Below are 27,970 nucleotides of genomic sequence, written 5' to 3' on the forward strand. Positions count from 1 at the left end.
TGATACTTTCTCAAAAAAAAATAAATTATCATCAAATATTGGCTTTCCAGTAAAAGGAACCCATTCTAAAGACTTTTTAAAAAGCTTTTAAATTATTAGATTGTATTAGTTATAGTTAATGAAAAATAAACTCACCAAGGAACAGATATCCAGCCACCAGCCACAAATGAGAGGGAAAACTCCAATTTCTACCACCACTAACAAAGAGACCTTAAGTAAAAATAAAGGTCATCAATATCACCTAAATGGGGAGAAAGCATTTCCAGTCTCAATTTATAAAAAGGAATTAATTACCTTCACAACAATATAGCAGACTCCCAGCAAGCGACGAGACCTATGAAATTTAACAAGAGTTGCCAACCCCTACAGCATGTTGTCAAGGAAAAACTGAACATTTAAGAAAAGATACAGATAAACAGCAAGGTCCTACTGTAGAGCACAGAGAAACATTTAATATCCTATGATAAATCATAATGGAAAAGAATTATTTTCAAAAATAATGCATATATACATATAACTGAATCACTTTGCTGTAAAACACATATAAATCAACTATACTCGAACCAAAAGAAAAAATTTTTATTTAAAAATGATAAAGACACAATGAAACAGGTAACTAGGCAACACTCAGTACTATCTGACAGACAGAATTAATTTATCTCATATTTTTTCTGCTCTCATCCTCACTACAAATACCCACAATTTCTACTAAAAAGGACTAGTGGAGAAAAATAGTTTTCATTAATAAGAACAACTCTTGGGTTAATAATAATAACATCACTGAACACCAACCTGGTTCATTAAAGGATACATGACAAATTATCAATGTTATTGCTAAAAGTATATACCCAACTATGGTTGTGATTAGGCCTTCAAAATGAGATGCTTGGACCTAGACAAAAGAAAATAAATAAAATATTAATTTTACTACATGGCCTATATCCGTTAAAAAATGTTTATTAAACAATCCAAGTTGACTATATAATTCCCTATAACTAGCAAACGTCCATAAAATCCCCTCTGGATGACAACTCAGCAAACCGGATTCTTCCACTGACTGAGATTTACTACAAAAAGATGAGGAGAAATTAAAGAGTAACACTTTGCTCAAGCAGACAAAATCAGAGTACAGTGAATTAAATTTTACAAAAATAAGAAGAAGCTGTAACAGTCTGCACTCTAGTCCACGCCGAAGTGGACCTGCTAAAGGCTGAGTGCTGAAAGCAGCAGCACACGGCCTGGGCTATTCACCGGCCACGTGCAACCAGGCCACTTTCTCTCCTACCGCCACGGTTCCAGGTTTCTTTGCTCTCTAAATCTGTTTCATTCTCAGCTTACAAAGAGCAAGAGCTTGGATCCTGACAAACACTGCTCACCTTTTGGTTCCTGAGTTTCACACAGCAAGTGCTATTAAAATATATCAAAGTATTTATCTGACTTTTCAAGTTCTCGCATTCATCTAGTGAGAATCTGGAGAGGTGTATTTAAATACCAGAACATGTCTCTTTGCCATTTCGGAAACTTCAGAATGTGATCTCTCAGGATTCACACACACAAATGGACCAGAATGTTCCAACTATGCTAGCTGTCCTTAAAGAACTAACTCTTTCTGGGGACCCCCCTGCCGAAAATAGTAGTTGTGCATCCCAATATTTATCTACCTCTGGAAAATAACCATAAATGTCAAAATTAGAGCAAACTATTTAGAAGATAATACAGTTCGTCATTCTGACACATATCAACATTTTAAAAAACTGATTAATATCTCGTTACCTTTCTAAATTCACTATGAGGCAACTCAGGAAAAGGGAGAGAACAGAGCTCACAAGCCAGTGGTCAGGTGAAAGGTCAGTCTGTAAGAAAGCTTCCCCACAGTGTGTCTCCCGCCTGCCCCACAGGGAGGAAGACTATGCCTCACAAGGTTCAGAGAACACCTTCCACACCTCCCAGCATTTCTATGTCTTGAGCCGCTTTTGGCTCAAGATGTGAACAAGGTGGTGCTGGATAACTACTCCTTCATGTAAGGCAGACAGGAATGAAGTAACTCTTTACAATATTATTACTTACTCAACAGACATTAAATTTGGGGTTTAATTACTGAAATTAAGTTTGTAAAAGTATCATACTCACGTGTTCTTCAAATCCCAAACCAACAAGGGAAAAGTGACCGATGTGGTAAGGGCAAAATGCTAAAAGGGGGGAAAAACTCAATGAAAACTTCAAAATCAAAACAATGAACACTCCTAGTACCAACCCCACTAAAAGGAACAAAGGCTTCTTAGAGAAATGAAAGATCCCAGAACCAAAAATGTACTGCCTGTGGTATTCTCTAGAACCAGAGAACAAAAAAGTTATCAAGCTCTAATAAGCTCATGTTGAAAGGACACAAGATCAATTGTGAAAAGGGTCTCACAGGCCAAAGAGAAGAAGCTATGAGCGTCAAAAAGAACCCTAAAACTAAAGAAAATACAGAATATATACAAACGCATGAGTTCATAATATTCAAAAAAGGGAGTGCCAAAAACCACAAGAGGAAAAAAAGCAACATAACACAAAACATTTTTATCAGCAAGGAAAGCAGTTTGTGCTAATAATTAAAGGGAAAGAACTGCACATCCGACCTGGTGCTTCAGATTAACTAAATGGTTCCAACTGGTAAGAACAAGCTTTTCTTCATAGGAAAACCAGCCAATGAATGTTTAAAATTTGAAAATTACCATTTTGCAATGCCTAATAAAAATCAATTAATCCAGGCAAATATCAATGGCTAATAAAATTACTAGGTAAAAAGTTGATGGAACACTAGATATTTACATGATACTAAAATACCACCTCCCACAGATTACTCTCTGGTGGTTAAAGGGAAACATGAAACCTAATAATAATGGCTTCAAGATACCATGACCTGAACCAAAGACAAAGGTGGAGAACCGAACATCAGGTACCTCCTGACATGTATTATCAGGCAACGTATGACTAGTGAAGGTTTTGTCCTACAAGTATTGACCCTGAATGAAATCGGGTCTTAGATCTAACTTCCAGTTTAGAGGAAATACAGAGACAAAGGAGCAAGGTAGCAGACGTCATCAAGAAGCAATTACAAAGGGGCAGATGGTGAGGCACTAAGAGGATTCTAAGGTCAGTCTGCAGCCTGCAGTCTCTCTCTGGGAGACCCGAAACACGGTCTAACCAATGACCCAAGTCTATCAGACTCCACCTTGAAGAACTGCTGGAGGAACCTTAGTTACTTGACTCAGTTTCACTATCTTCCCCCAAAGCAGAAAAACCTGTGAGCTACCTCTGAATTCTGCCTTTCTTTCTCTCATGACTCCCAACTGGAGGAACTCTCAGTGCTGTCACACAAACCTCACAGGTACAGCTGTGAAGTGTTTGGAAGTCATGGCATTACTGGAATCTGGTTCTGAGGGGAGTGACACTCGGGCTAAGTTCACTGTCTTTCCTCAAACCCATATCTCGCTCTGCGACAGCTCCCAAGCCAAGGTCTCTGGTAAGGTCTTGGTCAGGACTTTTTAACAGATTAAAAACAAGACCTTCTGCCACAGGAAAGAACACAGAGATAACCAGCACAAAATTAATTTCAAAAGTGGGACACTGTGTATTCTCAAGTCAGTCTGAAACCAGCTGCTACAAGAAGAGGCACAGAAATGCCCAACAGAAGTAGAGCTGGCAGTAACAGCAGTCAGTGCTGCTTAGGAAAGAAAATATCTGTATACCTAGGGCCTTCCTATGCCAGATGACTATCTAAAACTCCTTTCATATACTCCATATAAATTCCATTCAAATATTCCATTCTTATATTTCATATAAGGTTAAAACAAAACAAAACCTGTAACAAGGTCCAAGAAAACTAAACTCCTATCATAATATCATAAATAAAAGCAAAACACCACTTACCAAAAACGAGAATGAACAATGTGTTTAAAGACACCACCCAAAAGACATGTTCCTAAAGAAAAAAAAGATTAATAAAACATATTCATCTCCTATTGGATTTACATTTAATTCACTTACTTAAGAAGATTGAAATTTTTACTATAATCTTGAGATTTCATTCAGAAATTATATGCAACTTTTCATTTTTCATTAGATAGCTCATGTGTGTGTGTGCTAAGTTGCTCAGTTCTGCCCAACTCTTTGCGACCCTATGGACTATAGCCCGCCAGGCTCCTCTGTCCATGGATTTTCCAGGCAAGAAAACTGGAGTGGCTTGCCATGCACTCCTCCAGGGGATCTTCCCGACATGGGGCTCGCACATGCAACTCTTACATATCATGCATTATCAGGTGGGTTCTTTACCCCTAGCACCACCTGGAAATCCCCAGGTAGCTCCTAAAACTAAACCTAAAGAACTCGAAGTTCTTAATGTCACATATTAAAAAAATCAAATTAATCCATAAACACTTCCTCTTCAGAAATTAATAATATACCATGAACTGTATAGATTCTCATAAACACCAGATTTCACTTGTATCACAACACTAAAATATCCAAATAAAGAAAAATTTGAAAACCACGTTATTTCTGAACATATTAATGTAAACTGCACAGCACTTCTTTCAGTGTTCAGTGTGTTTTTATGCCTTCTTTAAGGTCTCTCATCTATGAGAAACTGAACGCAATAAAGGACAAAAGGTGGCTCAGTGAAAAAGACTCCGCCTGCCAATGCAGGACACATGGGTTCGATTCCTGAGTCAGGAAGATTCCCTGGAAAAGGAAATGGCAACCCACTCTAGCATTCTTGCCTGGAAAATCCCATGGACAGAGGAGCCTGGCGGGCTACAGCACATTGGGTCACAAAAGAGTCAAACACGACTGAGCAACTAAACAATAGCAAGCTTCTATACTGACTGTATAGAATCATAATCCCTTATGATTATACAGTGGAAGTGAGAAATAGATTTAAGGGCCTAGATCTGATAGATAGAGTGCCTGGTGAACTATGGACAGATGTTCATGACACTGTACAGGAGACAGGGATCAAGACCATCCCCATGGAAAAGAAATGCAAAAAAGCAAAATGGCTGTCTGGGGAGGCCTTACAAATAGCTGTGAAAAGACGAGAAGCAAAAAGCAAAGGAGAAAAGGAAAGATATAAACATCTGAATGCAGAGTTGCAAAGAATAGCAAGGAGAGATAAGAAAGCCTTCCTCAGTGATCAGTGCAAAGAAACAGAGGAAAACAATATAATGGGAAAGACTAGGGATCTCTTCAAGAAAATCAGAGATACCAAGGGAATATTTCATGCAAAGATGGGCTCAATAAAGGACAGAAGTGGTATAGCTCTGACAGAAGCAGAAGATATTAAGAAAAGGTAGCAAGAATACACAGAAGAACTGTACAAAAAAGACCTTCACGACCCAGTTAATCATGATGGTATGATCACTCACCTAGAGCCAGACATCCTGGAATGTGAAGTCAAGTGGGCTTTAGGAAGCATCACTACAAACAAAGCTAGTGGAGGTGATGGAATCACAGTTGAGCTATTTCAAATCCTAAAAGATGATGCTGTGAAAGTGCTGCACTCAACGTGTCAGCAAATTTGGAAAACTCAGCAGTGGCCACAGGACTGGAAAAGGTCAGTTTTCATTCCAGTCCCAAAGAAAGGCAATGCCAAAGAATGCTCAAACTACTGCACAATTGCACTCATCTCACACGCTAGTAAAGTAATGCTGAAAATTCTCCAAGCCAGGCTTCAGCAATACATGAACCATGAACTTCCGGATGTTCAAGCTGGTTTTAGAAAAGGCAGAGGAACCAGAGATCAAATTGCCAACATCCGCTGGATCATCAAAAAAGCAAGAGAGTTCCAAAAAACATCTATTTCTGCTTTATTGACTATGCCAAAGCCTTTGACTGTGTGGATCACAATAAACTGTGGAAAATTCTTCAAGAGATGGGAATACAAGACCATCTGACCTGCCTCTTGAGAAACCTGTATACAGGTCAGGAAGCAACAGAACCGGACATGGAACAAGAGACTGGTTCCAAATAGGAAAAGGAGTACGTCAAGGCTGTATATTGTCACCCTACTTAGTTAACTTATATGCAGAGTATGTCATGAGAAACGCTGGGCTGGATGAAGAGCAAGCTGGAATCAAGACTGCCACGACAAATATCAATAACCTCAGATATGCAGATGACACCACCCTTATGGCAGTAAGTAAAGAAGAACTAAAAGAGCCTGTTGATGAAAGTGAAAGTGGAGAGTGAAAAAGTTGGCTTAAAGCTCAACATTCAAAAAACTAAGATCATGGCATCTGGTCCCATCACTTCATGGCAAACAGATGGGGAAACAATGGAAACAGTGGCTGACTTTATTTTGGGGGGCTCCAAAATCACTGCAGATGGTGACTGCAGCCATGAAATTAAAAGACGCTTACTCCTTGGAAGGAAAGTTATGATCAACCTAGACAGCATATTAAAAAGCAGAGACATTACTTTGCCAACAAAGGTCCGTCTAGTCAAGGCTATGGTTTTTCCAGTAGTCATGTATGGACGTGAGAGTTGGACTATAAAGAAAGCTGAGCGCTGAAGAATTGATGCTTTTGAACTGTGGTGTTGGAGAAGACTCTTGAGAGTCCCTTGGACTGCAAGGCGATCCAACCAGTCCATCCTAAAGGACATTAGTCCTAGGTGTTCACTGGAAGGACTGATGTTGAAGCTGAAACTCCAATACTTTGGCCACCTGATGCAAAGAGCTGACTCATTGGAAAAGACCCTGATGCTGGGAAAGATTGAGGGCAGGAGGAGAAGGGGACGACAGAGGATGAGATGGTTGGATGGCATCACCGACTCAATGGACATTAGTTTGAGTAGGCTCCTGGAGCTGGTGATGGACAGGGAGTCCTGGTGTGCTGCAGTTCATGAGGTCGCAAAGAGACTGACACGACTGAGCGACTGAACTGAACTGATACTGACTGTGATCTAACCTTGAATAGGAGCTCAAGAATATAACCTTCTTACTAATCTGAGAATTATCATCGGATAGAGTTCCTCAAATCCTCAAGCTATGAGCTCAATTCCTATTCTGGCTCCATCCAGAGGCAGTTTGAGGAGGGCCAATACTGTGAACGGCAGAGGGAAATTATTTGGGTCCATGACATTGCTGGGCCCCTGGATCAAGCACACCTGAAGCCCATCCTTCCTTTGGACTTCCTCTCTCGTTAACAGTTTTAGTCAGTTGGAGTTTGGCTACCTGCAGCCAAAATCATCTTGATAACCAAAGCTATTCAAAAATCCCAAAGGGCGAGTTCTGTGACTTTATATCACAGAACCTGGAAAAAACATCATTTCACCTTAAAGAACAAGTTCTTCGAAGAACTGCTCTTTACCTTAGACTAGTACTCTTTATCGTTAAGGTAAACACAGGTGAGGCTCTGCAAACAGGGCTTTCTCTGTGAACATCTCAAAGCTGCTGTTTTCACCAGTTCAGGCATTAAAACACAGCAAGCTGGGACTTTAAAAGAAGGCCAAGTTTTCTGAATTACCATCAACTTTGTATTTCATTTTCTTTTCTAAAATTCAAATATTTTTAATAATTTCCTTTTAAAATAGCATTATGTTTATGCTTTGCCAATATTTTCAATACACAAAAAAGACTTTCTTCAATACACCAAGTAATCAAAAATCAAATGGCATTTGACCTTAGTATAAAAAGCAACCATATACTGTAAATTTGAGATCACTGAATCACTAAGACAAATAAAGTTACAATTCTATTATTAAAAAAGATTAGCTTTACTTACTAGAAAAACTAGTGATCCATCGAGTCCTAGCATCTAAAATAAATAATAAGCATTAAATCAAGATTCAACAGGATTTTTATCTATTTATGAAAATAAATTTTATTAAAAATAAATTTTATTTATGAAAAAAGCTCATTTTCCTTTCAGTATCTTTAAACATAATATTTACCCACTACTTTCCAAAAGAGCCTATCATTTTCAGAGACTGAAAAACATATCGTAGGAGTTTTATATTTTGTATATCCTTTTAATCCAAATTATATAAAGTTAAAAAAAATTCCATCTTGGATTTTTATTCTTACATTAAATATGGAGCCAGTCAAGATTTCAAGATACACTATACTGTTTTGTTAACTGAAATATCAGAATAATACTTATATTTAAATTGTTACTTCATTTTAAAAAGTGCACAATTTCAAGTTATAAATTTCATAAGTGAAACAAGGTTTGTACCAAAAGATAGAAAAGGCATTAACAGATCTTTATCATAGTATTTGTAGTATTTTCATCACAATGTATCACTTAATTTCCTCTAGAAACTGAAGTTCTGGTAATTATTTTCATCAAATATAACTGCAAAATCAGTGTATCCATCTAAATACGGCCAACGTTAAGACATACATTAGAATTAAAACACTAGGACACTTAATAGATAGAAGTCTTACTCGTTCCCACGTAAGCTCTTCTGCAGCTCGGTCCCATTCTAAAGCATTCCAGTTCATGTCATCTGGAAATATAATTTAAATATTACTTCTGGAATGTGAGTTTAATAAATAATAAGACATTTTCTTTTAAGTTGTGTTTAACAGTGTTTTATAACTATTGTTAAACACAGCAGTTAAAATAGGCTAAACCAAAGTTAAAATTTTTCCATACTGAGTATTTGCTAGTTAGGCAATTTTTTAAAAACATAAACAAACACAATGCACAAAATAAATTAGATGATTCCAGACTGTGACATAAATAGGATTACGTGAAATAGAGGAATTCAGCAGCTCTGCATCAAGAATGAACCTGGTGGATTTGAGAAAAGTGAAGAACCCAGGCAACTAGAACTCTCTGGGTGAGGAAGAGGGTGGTAGAGGATGTTTACAAAAGACAGACAGGGATCGTATCATACTGATACAAAAGGAAAGTGAAGCCTGGATTTTATTTTGTTCTTTAGTGTAATGCGGAAATCACTGACAGATTTTAAGGGCAAGAGATCAGTATAAACACTGTGTGGAACAGGAAGGGAAGAAGGTCCAGGCAGGACCCACTGCATGAAACAGACGGAAACCAGGGTTATCACTGGGGCACTGCAGCTGTACTCTCAGAGCCTCTGAACATACACCCACCTCTCCCTTCAAAGGCCCCTTGCTCCCACTATACACCTGGCTTCCTCTCATCCTTCAAGCCACAGCTCAGGTTATCACTTACTCTGAGCTACCCAGGGAATTATTTCAAACAGGTCTCTCCTCAGGAGCACCCCCAGAGTAAGCTGCACACTTATCACACTGTGTAATAACAGACTCGCTCACTTGGGTATTTCTGCTTCATAACTAGACCAGAAATTCCAGGAAGGCAAGGACCTAGTGTCTGCATGCCTGTGCAGAGGAAACACTCAGCAATGGTAAGTGGACCCAGAGACAGTGCAGCACTTGACAGGAAACCTCTGGGGCCAGAGAGAGAAAAGAACATGGTGACCTACTGGCAGCTGACTGGTGGGCTGGTCTCAGACATTCTTTTATATTCTAGAGTTTTTACATACTGCCAGAAAATGAGTGTCTCTGGGTGATGTCTGGCCTGCGGAATACACTTCAAGAATTCTTTAATAAGAGAAGTTGCACTGACTCAATAAAGATGGCAAAGGAATAAGATAAAATGGTAGTAAATTCCTTTTTAAAAAATACAGTATTTTTTAAAAATTTCTTTTTAAAAAATATAGTATCTACTCCAACTTCCTATCCATCCTATAAAAAGTCCTGTGTGAGGAATTTTAAAACACAAAACATGCCCTGCTTCATAGCTAAAACGAATGTCATGCTTATGAATGCCCATAAATACAAGTCTGCTAAAATAAAGTAAAATCAGGTTACAAACAGAACTTCAAACCCATGAAGTTTTGAAGACTGCAGCCCTCCCCGGGGAGCTGGGAACGGACTCATGGTCGTGGAGGAAGGGTGGGGACAAGCCGCAGCCATTACCCTGCGCCCCGTTGTTGGCGTCAGCGGCATCCTCCCCGCCCGCGTCGTCTTCCTCCTCGTTCTCCTCCTCCTCCTCCTCCGCCTGCTCATCCTGGGCATCAGGGTTTTCCCCCACCACCGCGTTCTCTGCTGGGGGGTTAGCAGGCTGCTCGGGGGCAACATTTTCAGCACCATTTCCTCCAGCTGGAGCCTAAAATGACAGAACAGACCAGAAATTTGGCTAACTTGTCTCAGTTTTGCTGTATTTCCAAATTGTATTCTCCTTTCTAAAAAAACAAAACTAGCAAACAGACAAAAACTCTACTAAAATTCCAAAAAATCAGCTCTCAAGGGCATCTCTTCTAAATGTATCTGAATTTGTACCAACTTGGTAATATAAGAACACAACTCACTTAACAGTATACACGTTCATTCAGTATAATTTAGAGATTAACATTTCACAAAGCATTATAGAAAATACATGAACAAATCTGGCTTTTTTTTTTTTTTTATGTTTCAATCTTTATTTTTTTTTTTATTTTATTTTTTTTCAATTTTAATTAAAAAAAATTATACATGTGTTCCCCATCCTGAACCCTCCTCCCTCCTCCCTCCCCATACCATCCCTCTGGGTCGTCCCAGTGGACCAGCCCCAAGCATCCAGCATCGTGCATTGAACCTGGACTGGCAACTCGTTTCATACATGACATTTCACGTTTCAATGCCATTCTCCCAAATCTTCCCACCCTCTCCCTCTCCCACAGAGTCCATAAGCCTGTTCTATACATCAGTGTCTCTTTTGCTGTCTCGTATACAGGGTTATCGTTACCATCTTTCTAAATTCCATATATATGCGTTAGTATACTGTATTGGTGTTTCTCCTTCTGGCTTACTTCACTCTGTATAATAGGCTCCAGTTTCATCCACCTCATTAGAACTGATTCAAATGTATTCTTTTTAATGGCTGAGTAATACTCCATTGTGTATATGTACCACAGCTTTCTTATCCATTCATCTGCTGATGGACATCTAGGTTGTTTCCATGTCCTGGCTATTATAAACAGTGCTGCGATGAACATTGGGGTACACGTGTCTCTTTCCCTTCTGGTTTCCTCAGTGTGTATGCCCAGCAGTGGGATTGCTGGATCATAAGGCAGTTCTATTTCCAGTTTTTTAAGGAATCTCCACACTGTTCTCCATAGTGGCTGTACTAGTTTGCATTCCCACCAACAGTGTAAGAGGGTTCCCTTTTCTCCACACCCTCTCCAGCATTTATTATTTGTAGACTTTTGGATCGCAGCCATTCTGACTGGTGTGAAATGGTATCTCATAGTGGTTTTGATTTGCATTTCTCTGATAATGAGTGATGTTGAGCATCTTTTCATGTGTTTGTTAGCCATCTGTATGTCTTCTTTGGAGAAATGTCTATTTAGATCTTTGGCCCATTTTTTGATTGGGTCATTTATTTTTCTAGAGTTGAGCTGTAGGAGTTGCTTGTATATTTTTGAGATTAGTTGTTTGTCGGTTGCTTCATTTGCTATTATTTTCTCCCATTCTGAAGGCTGTCTTTTCACCTTGCTAATAGTTTCCTTTGTTGTGCAGAAGCTTTTAAGTTTAATTAGGTCCCATTTGTTTATTTTTGCTTTTATTTCCAATATTCTGGGAGGTGGGTCATAGAGGATACTGCTGTGATGTATGTCAGAGAGTGTTTTGCCTATGTTCTCCTCTAGGAGTTTTATAGTTTCTGGTCTTACGTTGAGATCTTTAATCCATTTTGAGTTTATTTTTGTATATGGTGTTACAAAGTGTTCTAATTTCATTCTTTTACAAGTGGTTGACCAGATTTCCCAGCACCACTTGTTAAAGAGATTGTCTTTAATCCATTGTATATTCTTGCCTCCTTTGTCAAAGATAAGGTGTCCATAGGTGCGTGGATTTATCTCTGGGCTTTCTATTTTGTTCCATTGATCTATATTTGTCTTTGTGCCAGTACCATACTGTCTTGATAACTGTGGCTTTGTAGTAGAGCCTGAAGTCAGGTAGGTTGATTTCTCCAGTTCCATTTTTCTTTCTCAAGATCGCTTTGGCTATTCGAGGTTTTTTGTATTTCCATACAAATTGTGAAATTATTTGTTCTAGCTCTGTGAAGAATACTGTTGGTAGCTTGATAGGGATTGCATTGAATCTATAAATTGCTTTGGGTAGTATACTCATTTTCACTATATTGATTCTTCCAATCCATGAACATGGTATATTTCTCCATCTATTAGTATCCTCTTTGATTTCTTTCACCAGTGTTTTATAGTTTTCTATATATAGGTCTTTAGTTTCTTTAGGTAGATATATTCCTAAGTATTTTATTCTTTTCGTTGCAATGGGGAATGGAATTGTTTCCTTAATTTCTCTTTCTGTTTTCTCATTATTACTGTATAGGAATGCAAGGGATTTCTGTGTGTTGATTTTATATCCTGCAACTTTACTATAATCATTGATTAGTTCTAGTAATTTTCTGGTGGAGTCTTTAGGGTTTTCTATGTAGAGGATCATGTCATCTGCAAATAGTGAGAGTTTTACTTCTTCTTTTCCAATTTGGATTCCTTTTATTTCTTTTTCTGCTCTGATTGCTGTGGCCAAAACTTCCAAAACTATGTTGAATAGTAATGATGAAAGTGGGCACCCTTGTCTTGTTCCTGACTTTAGAGGAAATGCTTTCAATTTTTCACCATTGAGGATAATGTTTGCTGTGGGTTTGTCATATATAGCTTTTATTATGTTGAGGTATGTTCCTTCTATTCCTGCTTTCTGGAGAGTTTTTATCATAAATGGGTGTTGAATTTTGTCAAAGGCTTTCTCTGCATCTATTGAGATAATCATATGGTTTTTGTTTTTCAATTTGTTAATGTGGTGTATTACATTGATTGATTTGCGGATATTGAAGAATCCTTGCATCCCTGGGATAAAGCCCACTTGGTCATGGTGTATGATCTTTTTAATGTGTTGTTGGATTCTGATTGCTAGAATTTTGTTTAGGATTTTTGCATCTATGTTCATCAGTGATATTGGCCTGTAGTTTTCTTTTTTTGTGGGATCTTTGTCAGGTTTTGGTATTAGGGTGATGGTGGCCTCATAGAATGAGTTTGGAAGTTTACCTTCCTCTGCAATTTTCTGGAAGAGTTTGAGCAGGATAGGTGTTAGCTCTTCTCCAAATTTTTGGTAGAATTCAGCTGTGAAGCCGTCTGGACCTGGGCTTTTGTTTGCTGGAAGATTTTTGATTACAGTTTCAATTTCCGTGCTTGTGATGGGTCTGTTAAGGTTTTCTATTTCTTCCTGGTCGAGTTTTGGAAAGTTGTACTTTTCTAAGAATTTGTCCATTTCTTCCTCGTTGTCCATTTTATTGGCATATAATTGTTGATAATAGTCTCTTATGATCCTTTGTATTTCTGTGTTGTCTGTTGTGATCTCTCCATTTTCGTTTCTAATTTTATTGATTTGATTTTTCTCCCTTTGTTTCTTGATGAGTCTGGCTAATGGTTTATCAATTTTATTTATCCTTTCAAAGAACCAGCTTTTGGCTTTGTTGATTTTTGCTATGGTCTCTTTTGTTTCTTTTGCATTTATTTCTGCTCTAATTTTTAAGATTTCTTTCCTTCTACTAACCCTGGGGTTCTTCATTTCTTCCTTTTCTAGTTGCTTTAGGTGTAGAGTTAGGTTATTTATTTGACTTTTTTCTTGTTTCTTGAGGTGTGCCTGTATTGCTATGAACTTTCCCCTTAGGACTGCTTTTACTGTGTCCCACAGGTTTTGGGTTGTTGTGTTTTCATTTTCATTCGTTTCTATGCAAATTTTGATTTCTTTTTTGATTTCTTCTGTGATTTGTTGGTTATTCAGCAGGGTGTTGTTCATCCTCCATATGTTGGAATTTTTAATAGTTTTTCTCCTGTAATTGAGATCTAATCTTACTGCATTGTGGTCAGAAAAGATGCTTGGAATGATTTCTATTTTTTTGAATTTACCAAGGCTAGCTTTATGGCCCAGGATGTGATCTATCCTGGAGAAGGTTCCATGTGCGCTTGAGAAAAAGGTGAAGTTCATTGTTTTGGGATCAAATGTCCTATAGATATCAATTAGGTCTAACTGATCTATTGTATCGTTTAAAGTTTGTGTTTCCTTGTTAATTTTCTGTTTAGTTGATCTATCCATAGGTGTGAGTGGGGTATTAAAGTCTCCCACTATTATTGTGTTATTGTTAATTTCTCCTTTCATACTTGTTAGCATTTGTCTTACATACTGCGGTGCTCCCGTGTTGGGTGCATATATATTTATAATTGTTATATCTTCTTCTTGGATTGATCCTTTGATCATTATGCAGTGACCTTGTCTCTTTTCACAGCCTTTGTTTTAAAGTCTATTTTATCTGATATGAGTATTGCTACTCCTGCTTTCTTTTGGTCCCTATTTGCATGGAAAATCTTTTTCCAGCCCTTCACTTTCAGTCTGTATGTGTCCCCTGTTTTGAGGTGGGTCTCCTGTAGACAACATATGTAGGGGTCTTGTTTTTGTATCCATTCAGCCAGTCTTTGTCTTTTGGTTGGGGCATTCAACCCATTTACGTTTAAGGTAATTACTGATAAGTATGATCCCGTTGCCATTTACTTTATTGTTTGGGGTTCGAATTTATACACCATTTTTGTGTTTCCTGTCTAGAGAATATCCTTTAGTATTTGTTGGAGAGCTGGTTTGGTGGTGCAGAATTCTCTCAGCTTTTGCTTGTCTGAGAAGCTTTTGATTTCTCCTTCATACTTGAATGAAATCCTTGCTGGGTACAATAATCTGGGCTGTAGGTTATTTTCTTTCATCATTTTAAGTATATCTTGCCATTCCCTCCTGGCTTGAAGAGTTTCTATTGAAAGATCAGCTGTTATCCTTATGGGAATTCCCTTGTGTGTTATTTGTTGTTTTTCCCTTGCTGCTTTTAATATTTGTTCTTTGTGTTTGATCTTTGTTAATTTGATTAATATGTGTCTTGGGGTGTTTCGCCTTGGGTTTATCCTGTTTGGGATTCTCTGGGTTTCTTGGACTTGGGTGATTATTTCCTTCCCCAGTTTAGGGAAGTTTTCAACTATTATCTCCTCAAGTATTTTCTCATGGTCTTTCTTTTTGTCTTCTTCTTCTGGAACCCCTATGATTCGAATGTTGTAGCGTTTAATATTGTCCTGGAGGTCTCTGAGATTGTCCTCATTTCTTTTAATTCGTTTTTCTTTTATTCTCTCTGATTCATTTATTTCTACCATTCTATCTTCTAATTCACTAATCCTATCTTCTGCCTCTGTTATTCTACTATTTGTTGCCTCCAGAGTGTTTTTAATTTCATTTATTGCATTATTCATTATATATTGACTCTTTTTTATTTCTTCTAGGTTCTTGTTAAACCTTTCTTGCATCTTCTCAATCCTTGTCTCCAAGCTATTTATCTGTGATTCCATTTTAATTTCAAGATTTTGGATCAATTTCACTATCATTATTCGGAATTCTTTATCAGATAGATTCCCTATCTCTTCCTCTTTTGTTTGGTTTGGTGGGCATTTATCCTGTTCCTTTATCTGCTGGCTATTCCTCTGTCTCTTCATCTTGTTTAAATTGCTGAGTTTGGGGTGTCCTTTCTGTATTCTGGCAGTTTGTGGAGTTCTCTTTATTGTGGCTTTTCCTCGCTGTGTGTGGGTTTGTACAGGTGGCTTGTCAAGGTTTCCTGGTTAGGGAAGCTTGTGTCGGTGTTCTGATGGGTGGAGCTGTATTTCTTCTCTTTGTTCAGTCGCGCTGTGGGGAGGGAGGGAGGGATGCTGCAAACAAATAACACTGGCGTGCGCTCGCAGTGCCTCAGCCACACTGGGTCTGCCCCCGCTCACGGCGCGTGTAGCCTCCCTGCCCACACTGCTCGGGCTCTAGGTTGTTCTGCCGGGAACAATCCGAGGCTGGCCCTGGGTTGCATGTACCTCCCAGGTCCAAGCCGCTCAGGTTCAGGCACTCGGGTAGTCCTCAGAGGCGCAGACTCAGTTGGGCCTGAGTTTTGTGCTCTTCCCAGGTCCGAGCAGCTCAAGTGATGAGGAGTTTGGCGAGCGCCAATGCTGCAACTTATCGCCTCCCCGCCACTCGGTTATCTGGGTGTAAAACCGGCGCACCTTCTCAGGCAGATGTTAACCGTCCAGACCCCCAAAAAGTTTTAGTTAGCAAAGAAGCCTGCTTACAGTTTTATAGATAATGTCTCTCTGGGGCTGCGATTGCCCCCTTCCGGCTCTGGCTGCCTGTCACCGGAGGGGGAAGGTCTGCAGCCGGCTATCTCTGTTCAATTCTTTGTTCCGTGCGCGGGCCTGGCGGTGTCTTAGGTTGGGGCTGGCTTTTTGCGTGGTAGATATCCCACAGTCTGGTTTGCTAGCCCAAATTATTTCGCTCAGATAGTGTTCAGGGTATTCAGGCCAGATTCTTACTCTAAGCGATGCAGCCCGCGCTGCGCCTCCCTGCCCAGCCCCCGCTTGCTAATGGTGCGTGCAGGCGTCTGCGCTGCTTCTCCGCTGGGGGAGTTACCGTAGGACTCGCAATCTTCGAGTTTTAATTGTTTATTTATTTTTTCTTCCTGTTATGTTGCCCTCTGTGCTTCCAAAGCTCGGCACAGATTCGGCAGTGAGAAGGTTTCCTGGTGTTTGGAAACCTCTCTCTTTTTAAGACTCCCTTCCCGGGACAGAACTCCGTCCCTCCCTCTTTTGTCTCTTTTTTTGTCTTTTATATTTTTTCCTACCTCCTTTCGAAGAGTTGGATTGCTTTTCTGGGTGCCTGATGTCCTCTGCCAGCATTCAGAAGTTGTTTTGTGGAATTTACTCGATGTTTAAATGCTCTTTTGATGAATTTGTGGGGGAGAAAGTGTTCTCCCCGTCCTACTCCTCCGCCATCTTCAATTCAGGTGTTTCAATCTGGCTATTTTGAATACATCATTTCATAATCCTTCTTTATAAGGCAATCTCTTGTTTTTACTGATCACTTCAGGGATGAAAATGTATTTATGCACTCTACTTGTTTACACACATACTGATATATAACTTAATTCTCAGTGATCAGTTAACACCTGAGGAAAGATTTCTCATGTCTGCACTGCAGGTTAAGCCTGTCCACAGGAACGTCATCAGTTCCCACACACTCATTTCTCTGCCTCTTCCTGAATTCTGCAACCCACCAAATGCAAAGACCCAGTTGCAGTTAATTAAAACACTGAACTCCTATAAAGGTAACAAAGACTCTAATAAGAGAATATGAGATACGATGATGAAGTACTAACACTAGATTAAGAAAAGCATGCTTGCTTTATAGTCCCATTTTTTCACATGTGTAGTTTTCAAAGAAGCTGTACCCTTAAATCTGTAGAGAAAAGGGTATGGCGGAATTTGATGAAATCAATCCTAACACTAGAAAAAGTGAAGGTACTTAAATGAAAAACTGTCGTTAACTATTTATAGAGTTAATTTTATAGTCAATTTTTTCATAATAAAAATTTTACAAGGTGCAAATTGTTTTTTTATGTGTCAGTTCTTTTTTTTCTATATCTTTAGCCCTGTAGTTTCTCAGTAAACAAGATACTAAAAATCATTTATCATACCGTCCTCTTCGTAATGCCTCAAGCAAACGCTTTTCATCTTGCATGCCATCTCTCATTAAGAAAAAGAAAAACTGTACAAGACTGTTATCAACAGTATTCCTTTTTTTCTACTTTTGGTAATGTTTCTACCAAGACAAAGGTTGAGTTGTTTTACACATGAAGACACTAATGAACAAAGAGGGCAAGGGGCCTCCTTAATGTTAAGGAGCACGTCAAAAGGACATGAAGGAGATTTGGATATTAAGTTCCAGGCAGCTGTTAGCCCAGGTGAAGGGAATGAAGGTGCACTCGGTACACAACCTAATACTGCCCCCGTCTCACCAGGAAACTAACAGGCAAAGTCACAGCCACGTGCTTCTGATTTTTCACTTCTCCCTTAAACTTCTCCCAAACCTTGTCATTGTCCTGCTTCGCAATGAGGGACACGGGAGTCAAGCGTTTGGATCCTGGAGGGGGACAATAATTCGTAGTCCCACCCAGATCAAAGGAATTCGGGGACGGAAGGGTTTACCTCATTTTGGTGATGCCCAGCAGCATTGAAGGGCGGAGCGGCGTGCTCCAGCCAGATTGGGGCTCCCCCGTGGACGATCTGCTCTCGCAGCCACACCAGGCTGATGAACGCGCACAGGGTGCACGTCACCACAAAACAACCCTGCAAACAATCCGCCAACAAGTTGTCCCTGTTTAAAAAAAAAGAGGTATACAGAATTACTCCAAAGAACACTTCAAGTTAAGAAACCAAGGTAACATTCACTTTATACAAAAATCTAGAAAGAACAGCCAGAAAAGTGATAACTTTTTGGTGAAAATCAGTCTCTCAAAAAGAGTTATTTCTGAGGATGGTGGCACTTTATCTATAAGAGGGTCAAATATTTGTATTTATGTGTTTGTATTGTATGTGTTTATATTATAGAAGGCAAAGAATAACATCAGAACTACATAAACCAGCTATCCAGCCTCTTTGAGGATGACTGAGAAAAATGAAGGCAGCAAGCAAAAAATAAGAGTAGCCAAATACTGGACAAAGGTCAAGTATTAAATGCATGAATTTACTAAAGATAAATGACTCTGCCCAACACTTACTAAGAATTTTCTTATCCTTATTTTACACACAAGTTTAACCAACTTGGTTGGCTCATACTTAAACCCATGAGAATGAACAGAATCAGCAAATCAAAAAGAAGAGCCTCTAGTAAGGTCCAAAGACACTACAGGAAGGTTGAGAGACGCACAGGTCACAACACGTGAGGCAAGAAGCCTGTGGGAAGCTTTATGAACGCCTCATTCAGAAGGCAGACTGAATTTTGACGCTAACTGCAAATACACTAAAGTATGTTAGCTCCTCGACAAATTCTGACAGATCATGGGCAATCCACAGGACAATACACAGAGTATTACACTGCTGAACACTTCTTTGTTCTTTTCCTCTCTGAAGGAGCATATCCTTCCCTGGTCTATGTCTGATTTTAAAATAATTCAAAGGTAACTCAACAATTTTGGGAGCCTTTGGAAAATTCACTACCATAATAAAATGACATTTTTCCCTTCATGGAGACTTAAGGAAGGGTCAATTTGGGAGACCTCAGCCTTTAAGCTGCAAACTGAATAATGTGGTCCTCAGATACTATCTGGAATATATCTTAATAGAAAGAGGAATGATAATCACCCCTCTGGTAAGGAACCCTCCAGACCATTAAAATTTTGATAGGTGGGGACCCCTCTTGACTCCTGTCTTGTCACCAGTAGTAAGAACAGCAACCGATCACCGCAGACTTGAAACAGTGACAGACTCCTGGTAGAATCCTCTGCTTTTTCCTCACACCTTAACTCTGGGCTGGTTTGGGAACCATCTGGACCATAAATGAGAATTCCTGAGTTCCAAAGCCTAGAAGAGAGCTTTCAAGATTCCATCCTCACCCTTTTAGAAGGCTGCCCTGAGATCACCATGTAAAGAAGCCCCACTAGCCTTCTGGAAGAGACGTCATATGCAAGAACCAAAGTACCTCATCTTAGACCATCCCACCTCAGTGACACACAGGCATAACTGAGGCAAGTCCAACAGGTAAACTGATCAGCTGAGCCCAATCCAAACTGTTAACCCCTGGAATTACGAGTGAATTAAAACGCTTGTTGTTTTAAGGCACCAAGTTTTGGAGACAGCACGTTTTGTAGTAATAGTTAACTGACAGACTGTGCCTTGAGATGTTGAAGACCTGGGCTATGGAATATGTAGCGCCTGCTAAGGTACTAAGAAATTTTAAGTAAACTTTCAGAAAATATAGAGAAAATGAAACATTACTCAGAAAAAATAAGTGATTTAACTATAAGTGCTTTCAGAAAAACTGGTTCAATTCTTCACATTCTAAAAGGCAGCATGAGATTATAAAATCTACCCACGCTTACAATTTCTTTCAACGATCCCCACCAAGCCTCCAGTATTCTTCCGGTGGCAGTGAGGAAGCTCATGAAGACAATTCAGGCGTGGCCCTAACCCACCAGGCTGGCGTGAAAAGGGGAGCCTGCCAACGTAAAGCAAGCAGCAGCTCTGCGTTTTGGTGGTAACTGTGCTACTGAGTAACAGTGCTCAAAATTCACACACGGTTTTCACATATATTTGTGAAACGTGCCTCAGGGAGTGGGGTTCAGCCCACTTTGAAGAGTGGACTGTTCAAAGATTAAATTCACAAATACACATAAAAACTTAGTATGAATTTTGTCTGATGAAAAAACAAGGGTTCAGACCGTCCAATGATTTGCCCAAGGTCACCAAAAAGTTGCAACTTTATTCCGGTGCCAGGGTTCCTTCCGTTACAACCTCAGTGCACAACCTAAATGACCACACCAGCCAAACAATCAGATGTTTAAGGGTCCCACCAACAAACAGTAAAGGCGGACGGCAAGTAGAATACTGCCCTGAGACCAAAACACTAAAACTTCTGACATGGTGTTTCCATAGGCACCTGGTTTTTCACAAAGCCAAAGCCTCCCAATTTAAGCTTTGGCAAATATTAACATATTTTGCCACTCAAAACAGAAACCATAAAAGAAGGAATACAGCCCACTTTACTGGAACAGCACACAAGGGACCTCAAGTCATCTTTTGTAAACAATCAGGATACTGACTGGCTGCTACACTGTTCTCTCAAAAGATACAATGATAAATACAACTCAGGCTCAAACTAAATGGAACAGGACCACCCTGTTTGAAACAGTTATTTTATTATTTCATAGATGTTAAAATGTAACTTTCATCACTTTTAACTTTTTTCTGACCTCCCTTGATATTTTTAACATGAGCTTTTTTTCAGTATACAATTTCTAAAGGAAAGCCAGAGGTGAGTTATGTCATAAACACAGAGACATAATGAATGACACTTCAGCCATTTAAGATTGATTTTCCTTGCCTCCATACTACAATTGTGTTCTAGATGGCTGAGATAAAAACCTGATGTCCAGATATAGGAATGCTGTCGTATTTATTTCCACTGAATCACTTCACAGGTTAGTATTTTCATACAAAGGGTAATATTATTACACTATTTCTAAATTCTCAAGTGTGTCAAATCACTGCTTCTCCTTTTTATCATGGCCACAGCCATTAGTGCCCTATTTCCAAGATTCCTATCTACTTATGAACATTACTTCAGAAGCTGTTCTAATGTGAATAAAATCCAAAACCTTTTTTCTGTTTCCTATACTGTCAAAGACACAGAAATAAATAACTTAACTGTTTTATCCAAAAAGGTAAAACCAGCAGGTAAAACCACCAGTAGGAAAACCAAGCTGCTGACACATCTAATGTTTCTACGTATTTTCAACCATAATTCAAAATAACGATGCAGAGACTTGATTTCTTGTTTATCAGAAATGAAACATGCTCTCCTGCACTCTTCTATTGTCATTTGGCTTGTTTTCATAATATAATCTGAATGCCTCTATTCTAAAAAACAGTCTTATATTGTTCTTTGCCTTTACTTAGGGATCAGAAACCTAAGGTCAGTTGGGTACAAAAGAAGATTTAGCAGAGGTCCAATCTTTTGCAAGCTTAATATTCTAATGATCTTGATTCAGTTAATCATTCACAGCATTTCTAATTCTAACATCAATAATAAAAATATAAGTCACATGTCTTTCCCAAGAAACTGCAATTATAATGCTTCATGTCAAATTAAAATACAATAAAGCTACAGTCAACAAGTTTTTAGAGTCCATAACCTAACAATCAAAAAAACATTTTAAAAAGATATCTGGCTTCAAACATCTGTGTTGTTAAAAACACGTTTAAAGGAACTCTCAGCATCTACGTGTAACAACAGATTTTCTCGCACTATGTGACAGCTTACTTAACTAGCTTTCCCACTATTACCAAATACTCCTTTAAGACGGTATGTTTTAAAACATCATTCTCATATATCAATTGCTTCCCCTGTAGCTGTTAGAATAGGTAAGAGGAATAGAAGGACTTTTCAAATCACAACAAATCCAAGCATGTGGAAGAAAAGATGAGCACCGTTCCCACTGCGCGGCCTTCCACCGCCATGAGGTTCAATACTCACGTGGACAGCATGTCCAGCGGCAGCGTCAGGAGGGAGCTCACAGAGCCAGTAAACAAGCACTTGTAGATGCGGCCTGCCAAGAAAGGGCACAACAGCACAGTCACAGCTCTCATCACAACTCAGTCATTCAGTTAAACAGAGGGAAAGTGTGAATGCCACTGAAATAAACAGTCTTTGCAAGTTTGAATCTCAAAATACTAAACTAAAAAAAAAAAGATCAAGCATTAAAAATAGAGATAGTAAAGAGTAAGTATTACACAATAATGTTTAAAGTTTAGATTCTCTCTAGATTTACTTACTTGTGTTTACTGAATGAGCTTAGATGTTTGGAAAAAAGAGGGGGAGGAATCCAGAAAAGATCTCCAAAATTATAATACAGAGAATTTTTTTTTAACCTAGAGTTTAAAAATTCATTGAATCTGCTCATGAAAATGAAGTTTTGGGGGTACATGCTTTTTGAAATTAAAAGGACTTTTCAGTAGAGTACATGCTTCAATGCTATGAATAGCAAACTAACAACCAATTTTTTAAAAACACAAATTCAAGGGTCTTCTAACTAAAGGACAAAATCTTCAATCTGGCCATGAAGGGAAAATATGAAGTAAAGGTCAATATACAGCCATTCCCTATCCTCTTACCAGAACATGCAGGAATAGATTTGGAAATGGGGCCCAAAAGTTGAGGTTTCCTTTCAAACCAGTACTTGTGTGTTAGTTTAAGCATCCTCTATAGCCTTGTACCAAAAATTTACAGTAACTTCAATGGCTGTTTTCAAATGTCAAGTCAAAATAGAAAGATAGGAACAGATTTTCTGTAATACAAATTGCTTTATCTGTGTATAAAATATTCAAAGCAAGTATGTTTACAGCAAAATAAAACTGACAGAAGGCCAATTGTCTGTAGATAAAATGGATTCATAAATTAAAGGCCTCCTTACTAGTGTGCTCAAAAACAGGGCAGTTCAACACCTTCCTACATGAAGACAGTCATGGGCACATTGCTAACTTAAAGCTGCTGCTGCTGCTAAGTCGTTTCAGTCGTGTCCAACTCTATGCGACCCCATAGATGGCAGCCCACCAGGCTCCCCCGTCCCTGGGATTCTCCAGGCAAGAACACTGGAGTGGGCTGCCATTTCCTTCTCCAATGCATGAAAGTGAAAAGTGAAAATGAAGTCGCTCAGTCGTGTCCGACTCTTAGTGACCCTATGGACCGCAGCCTACTAGGCTCCTCTGTCCATGGAATTTTCCAGGCAAGAGTACTGGAGTGGGGTGCCAATGCCTTCTCTGGCTAACGTATGACATAGATTTTAATTGTGTGTGAGTGTATGTGTAAACAAGTCAGAACAGAAATCAAGCTTGTTACCTGTTACTTAAATCCTCAAAGTCCTTACTTAATTTTTGATTATTTGATCTATTGATTTCAGAGAAGTGTGTTAGTTTTCCATTATGACTTTGAATGTTTTACATTCTAAGTCCTGTTTGCTGATGCATAAAAATTCTTAAGTTTTCTTTTAATAATATGAAATAAAATGCTTCTCCTCATTTAAAGTGTTTCATCTTGAAGAGTATCTGGCTGGTGAATACTGTTCCTGTGTTTTGTTAGCTAACAAATCTCTCCAACATCAGCCCCAGCTGTTTTGTACTTCTTTCTCATTGTGGAACAATTTCATATGTACACAGTGATCACAGCTACTGTGATCACTTTTACTTCGCTTTCTCTGTCCTTTCTTCTTGTCTTTCCTGTCCTTTGTTGGACTTCAAATTTTATTCACTGTCTCCTATTCCTACTCCCTAGGATAAAAACTCACCATCTTACTTCTATTCTCCAAGTGATTACCTCTAAGTTTCGTTACTTTTTTATTAAGGTAAAATTCACATAAATCTTAAGTGTATCTGCGTGAATTTTTACATCACTGTATATCCAAGTAACTGCCACCCAGATAAGATTCTCCACATTTCTAGCTCTCCAGAAGGCTCCTTCAAGCCACTTCCCAGTCAGTATCTCCAGCACAAGGTGACCACTATTCTGATCTCTATCACTGCAGATCAGTTTGGCCTATTTTAAAAAGTCAGGTAAATGCAATCATACAATTCATACTCTTTGTGCCTGGCTTCTTTTTCTCAAAGAAGTGAAGTTCATCCATGTTATCCTATGTCACAACAGCCAGCCCTTTTGTCATCACTATGTAGAATTTCCTTATAGGGATAAGTGCACAGAATCCATTCTACTGTTACTTGGTTGGTTCCAGTTTTAAACTACTATCTGCAGAGCTGCAGTGATCACACTATTATATACAAGTCTTTCAGTGGACACAAGGCTGTGTCCTGTGAATATTTCTGTAATCAATATTCCCAGAAATAGAACTGCTGGGTCATAATGTATTGAAAATATTAACCACCGAAAGATAATGCCAAACAGCTTTCCAAGATGGTTATACCATATTTATATTCATTACCACTGATGAATACATGTTTCAGATGATCCACATCCTAATAAAAAGCATTTGGCACTGTTTTTTCCCTTAACTTCAGCCATTCTGCTGATTCTGTAGAGTACCTTTCTTGTACCTTCCCCTGATGACTAATGATACTAAGCATCTTGTCACGTGCTTACTGGCTATTTAATCTTCTTTCCAGAAACACCTGTTCACATCTGCTGTCCACGTTTTAATTGGCTTGTCTGCCTTTCTCTTAGATTTAATAGTTCTTTTATTATATACTCCTTGCAAACATCCTGGATACAAGTCCTTGTTAGATATGTGAACTGCAGATACCTCCTCTTACTCTGTAGCTTGCCTTTCTCTCTTAAGCGTATCTAAGCATGAAGTAAAAACCTTAACTTTAATTAAGTCAAATTTCTCAATGTTTTCTTCTACAGTTATTCTAATATATTATCTTTTAGAAATTTTTAAAATTTTAATGTTCACAATCAGACTATGATCTATCTAAAATTAACTTGGGTCAGGTGGGAGATGATGGTATGGTTCGTTTTTCTCCATATGCCCAACCAGTTGATGCTATATATTTACTGAAATGACCATCTTTCCTCCCCTGAACAGTGGTGGCACCTCTGCTCTTAATCACCTTTGCTAGTTCAGGACTCTTACTTGGCTAGGCCTATATTTTCTTGTTTTGTCTAAAGCATCTATAATTTCCCCACAAGTAAAACAAACAATCTAAAACGCTCTCATTTCTATCCTCCCCTCACAAGATTCTTTCATGTGAAGATCACCTAGAATTTTAGTTTCAGATCGACACCTAAAAAACTGTAGTGCATGCATGCTCAGTCGTGTCCAACTCTTTGCAACCCCATGGACTGTAGCCACCAGGCTCCTCTGTCCATGGAATTTTCTAGGCAGGAATACTGGAATGGGCAGCCATTTCCTACTCCAATTATTGTAGATTAACAACAATTGTAATTTAGCTGTAAGAAGTACTTGTTTTTCTTTGTAAATTACACCTTTCTCTTTGATTCCTTGCTCTCCTTAGTAAAATATGTCTTCAAACACTATTTCATAAATAATTTGAAGTAGTAAACTTTCCAACTCCTTGCCTCTATTGAAATGTCTGTATTTGTCCTTCTATCTGAATAATTTTAGAAGATTTTAGGTTCAAAAATTTTGTCAAATTTTGAAGCTTCAGCTGTCTTCTAACATTCAGCCAGCCTGACTGTCATTACTTTGTAGGATAATCTGAAAGCATAATATCTATACACTACCCTATTCAGCACTGGAAAACTTTAGAATGGGCCTAGCTTTGCCTCTTTCCTTTATCAGACTCAGCTTTCTCTTTTACCTTCTGGAACTAGTTACTAGTCAGATACTGAAACAACAGGATGTGGCCTCCATCTCTCAATTTTTTCCTTCATACTTACAACTTCTTGTCTGAGTCATATCCCAGAGAACTTGCTCAGTCTTCTAGCTTACTAATTCATTCTTCAAGTGAATAGTACCTATTCTGCTATTCTCATAAGATTTTCATAATTCATCAAGCTTATTTAAGAAGATATGAGGATATTAATCACACTTATGTAAAAATCTTGTTTGCATTTAACTCTAAAGAATCCTATCTACATACTCTGGCACATATACTACTGACTCCTCTCCATGTCTTTAAGAACACAAAGAACCTAGAGAGAATCAACTAAGAGTTAGTATACCAATTTCCCAGAAGTACTCCTATATTTGAAAAATACACTTCCCAATTCTCCAGGACCATTGGGGATGTGTTTTTTAGAGGGGGATTACAAAAAAAAAAAATCTCAAAAAAACACATCTTTTGCCATTTTTGAAAGCTCTGATAAACTTCAAAGAGTAAAAGTCAATTTCCTTTCAATTATGCTTTGATTTTGGTTTTTCAATTCTCTCATGAACTTTCATTATTAGCCTCTGTATGCTGTGTTTCCCACATTCATTTAAGAAGCTCACTTGTTAAAAAATGGTTTTTCATTCAGGTAAATAACATGTTCTAAATGAGGCTTTCCTAATACACAACATTATAATATCTAATAAATATCACTGAAAAAAATACTTTATAATATTAAACAGTTGTGTAATATTTAAACAACTCCAGCAGTAGGGAAATGAATACTCACATGCTGTAAGAGGAACAACTCCCAACCATGCAAAGGCCACAAGTGTATAATGAAACCAATATCGTATTGCAGTGCCAATACTTGTAACCAGTCCAGCAAATATGTCCTGGATTGGAAGCCGTGAAGGCATATCTGGGGAATAAACTGTAAGGGGGGAAAAGGAAAAAGTTCAAATTCATGAAGATTCAAAAATAGGTTACTTTGTAGGCATATAGAACTATCTAACTTTTGACCTTTGCATTGCACTTAAGTATTTTGTCCCATATGAAAAATAATTCAAATAGTTACAACATAATACTACATTTACCCAGAAGTCATTTATGAGAGCAAATCACATAAATATAAAAGCCAACAAAATAGGCCTCTGAGCAGGAAAAAAGATTCAAGAGATGTACACATCCCCTCACTCAAGAGCCAGGAACTTTATGCAAGGCTAACTCACACACATTTCAGCATTCAAACAATATAACCAACTAGTTTCCAGAGTTATCAAAGATCACCTAAAGCGGTAGGAACAAAAGATGAAGCTGACAGAGGTCCTCAAAAAAGAACCCTCCCCCAATACTAGCCTCAGCAGCAGCACTCACAGTGCACAAGAATCTGCAGCAGAGCTACTTCCTACAGGAGCAAACAGCCCACTGGGGTCCATTAGCCACTCCCCGCTCCCATTTTAGCACAATCAACATTCAAAGGGTAAACTATTATGATTTTAATCATATACACTCTTTACATAAAAACAAAGTAAAATTAACACTAGTTTACAGAATTTACACCCAGAAGTTCAAGATGCTTAAAACAAACACTAAAGCATAAAAAGCTTTGGGGGAGGGGGCAGAAGAGAAAGAAGAGCAATGTACTAGGATCCCAGAGTGAAAATATGCTTCAAATTCTTGATACCTTGCCAGTATGAACATCTACTTATTTATAAAGTATATATATAATATTAAGTATAAATCAATAGGCAAAAGACTTATAAATTATAATTGGAATTCTAAAGATCTGCAAAATATTTACCATAGGCTTACAAAACATTGAGCTTAAAAAGTCTTGTTTTTAAAAAGTGAATTAAATATTTGTCATTATTATTGTTATTATTACAACCAACACAATTTTAACTCAAAAGATATCCCAAATTTTAACAGGGATGGGACATTTGACAAATTTAAGGCATCATTAATTACTCACTTTTCTGGGTAACTAATGGTATTATAGCTGTTTTGTTTCTTTTTTTTTAAAGAACCCTTGTCT

The 27,970-nt window shown here is 38.3% G+C and overlaps 1 protein-coding gene across 4 annotated transcripts in view; it reads right to left on the reverse strand.

Moving 5' to 3' along the window:
* The window catches only part of MARCHF6 (membrane associated ring-CH-type finger 6), an 86,970-nt gene that overhangs the window by 30,777 nt on the left and 28,223 nt on the right, over positions 1–27,970 (reverse strand). For all 4 annotated transcript variants that reach the window (XM_061393875.1, XM_061393872.1, XM_061393874.1 and 1 more), the window contains exons 4-14: positions 26,723–26,866; positions 22,130–22,202; positions 18,085–18,253; positions 9,953–10,142; positions 8,432–8,493; positions 7,767–7,799; positions 3,916–3,967; positions 2,131–2,189; positions 812–892; positions 295–363; positions 136–210 (exon numbers count right to left, since the gene is read on the reverse strand). In XM_061393875.1, coding sequence (XP_061249859.1) covers positions 136–210; positions 295–363; positions 812–892; positions 2,131–2,189; positions 3,916–3,967; positions 7,767–7,799; positions 8,432–8,493; positions 9,953–10,142; positions 18,085–18,253; positions 22,130–22,202; positions 26,723–26,866 — 1,007 coding nt within the window. The remainder of the gene's footprint in view (positions 1–135; positions 211–294; positions 364–811; positions 893–2,130; positions 2,190–3,915; positions 3,968–7,766; positions 7,800–8,431; positions 8,494–9,952; positions 10,143–18,084; positions 18,254–22,129; positions 22,203–26,722; positions 26,867–27,970) is intronic.

Source organism: Bos javanicus, chromosome 20 (genome assembly GCF_032452875.1).
Source record: "Bos javanicus breed banteng chromosome 20, ARS-OSU_banteng_1.0, whole genome shotgun sequence".
Taxonomy (NCBI): domain Eukaryota; kingdom Metazoa; phylum Chordata; class Mammalia; order Artiodactyla; family Bovidae; genus Bos; species Bos javanicus.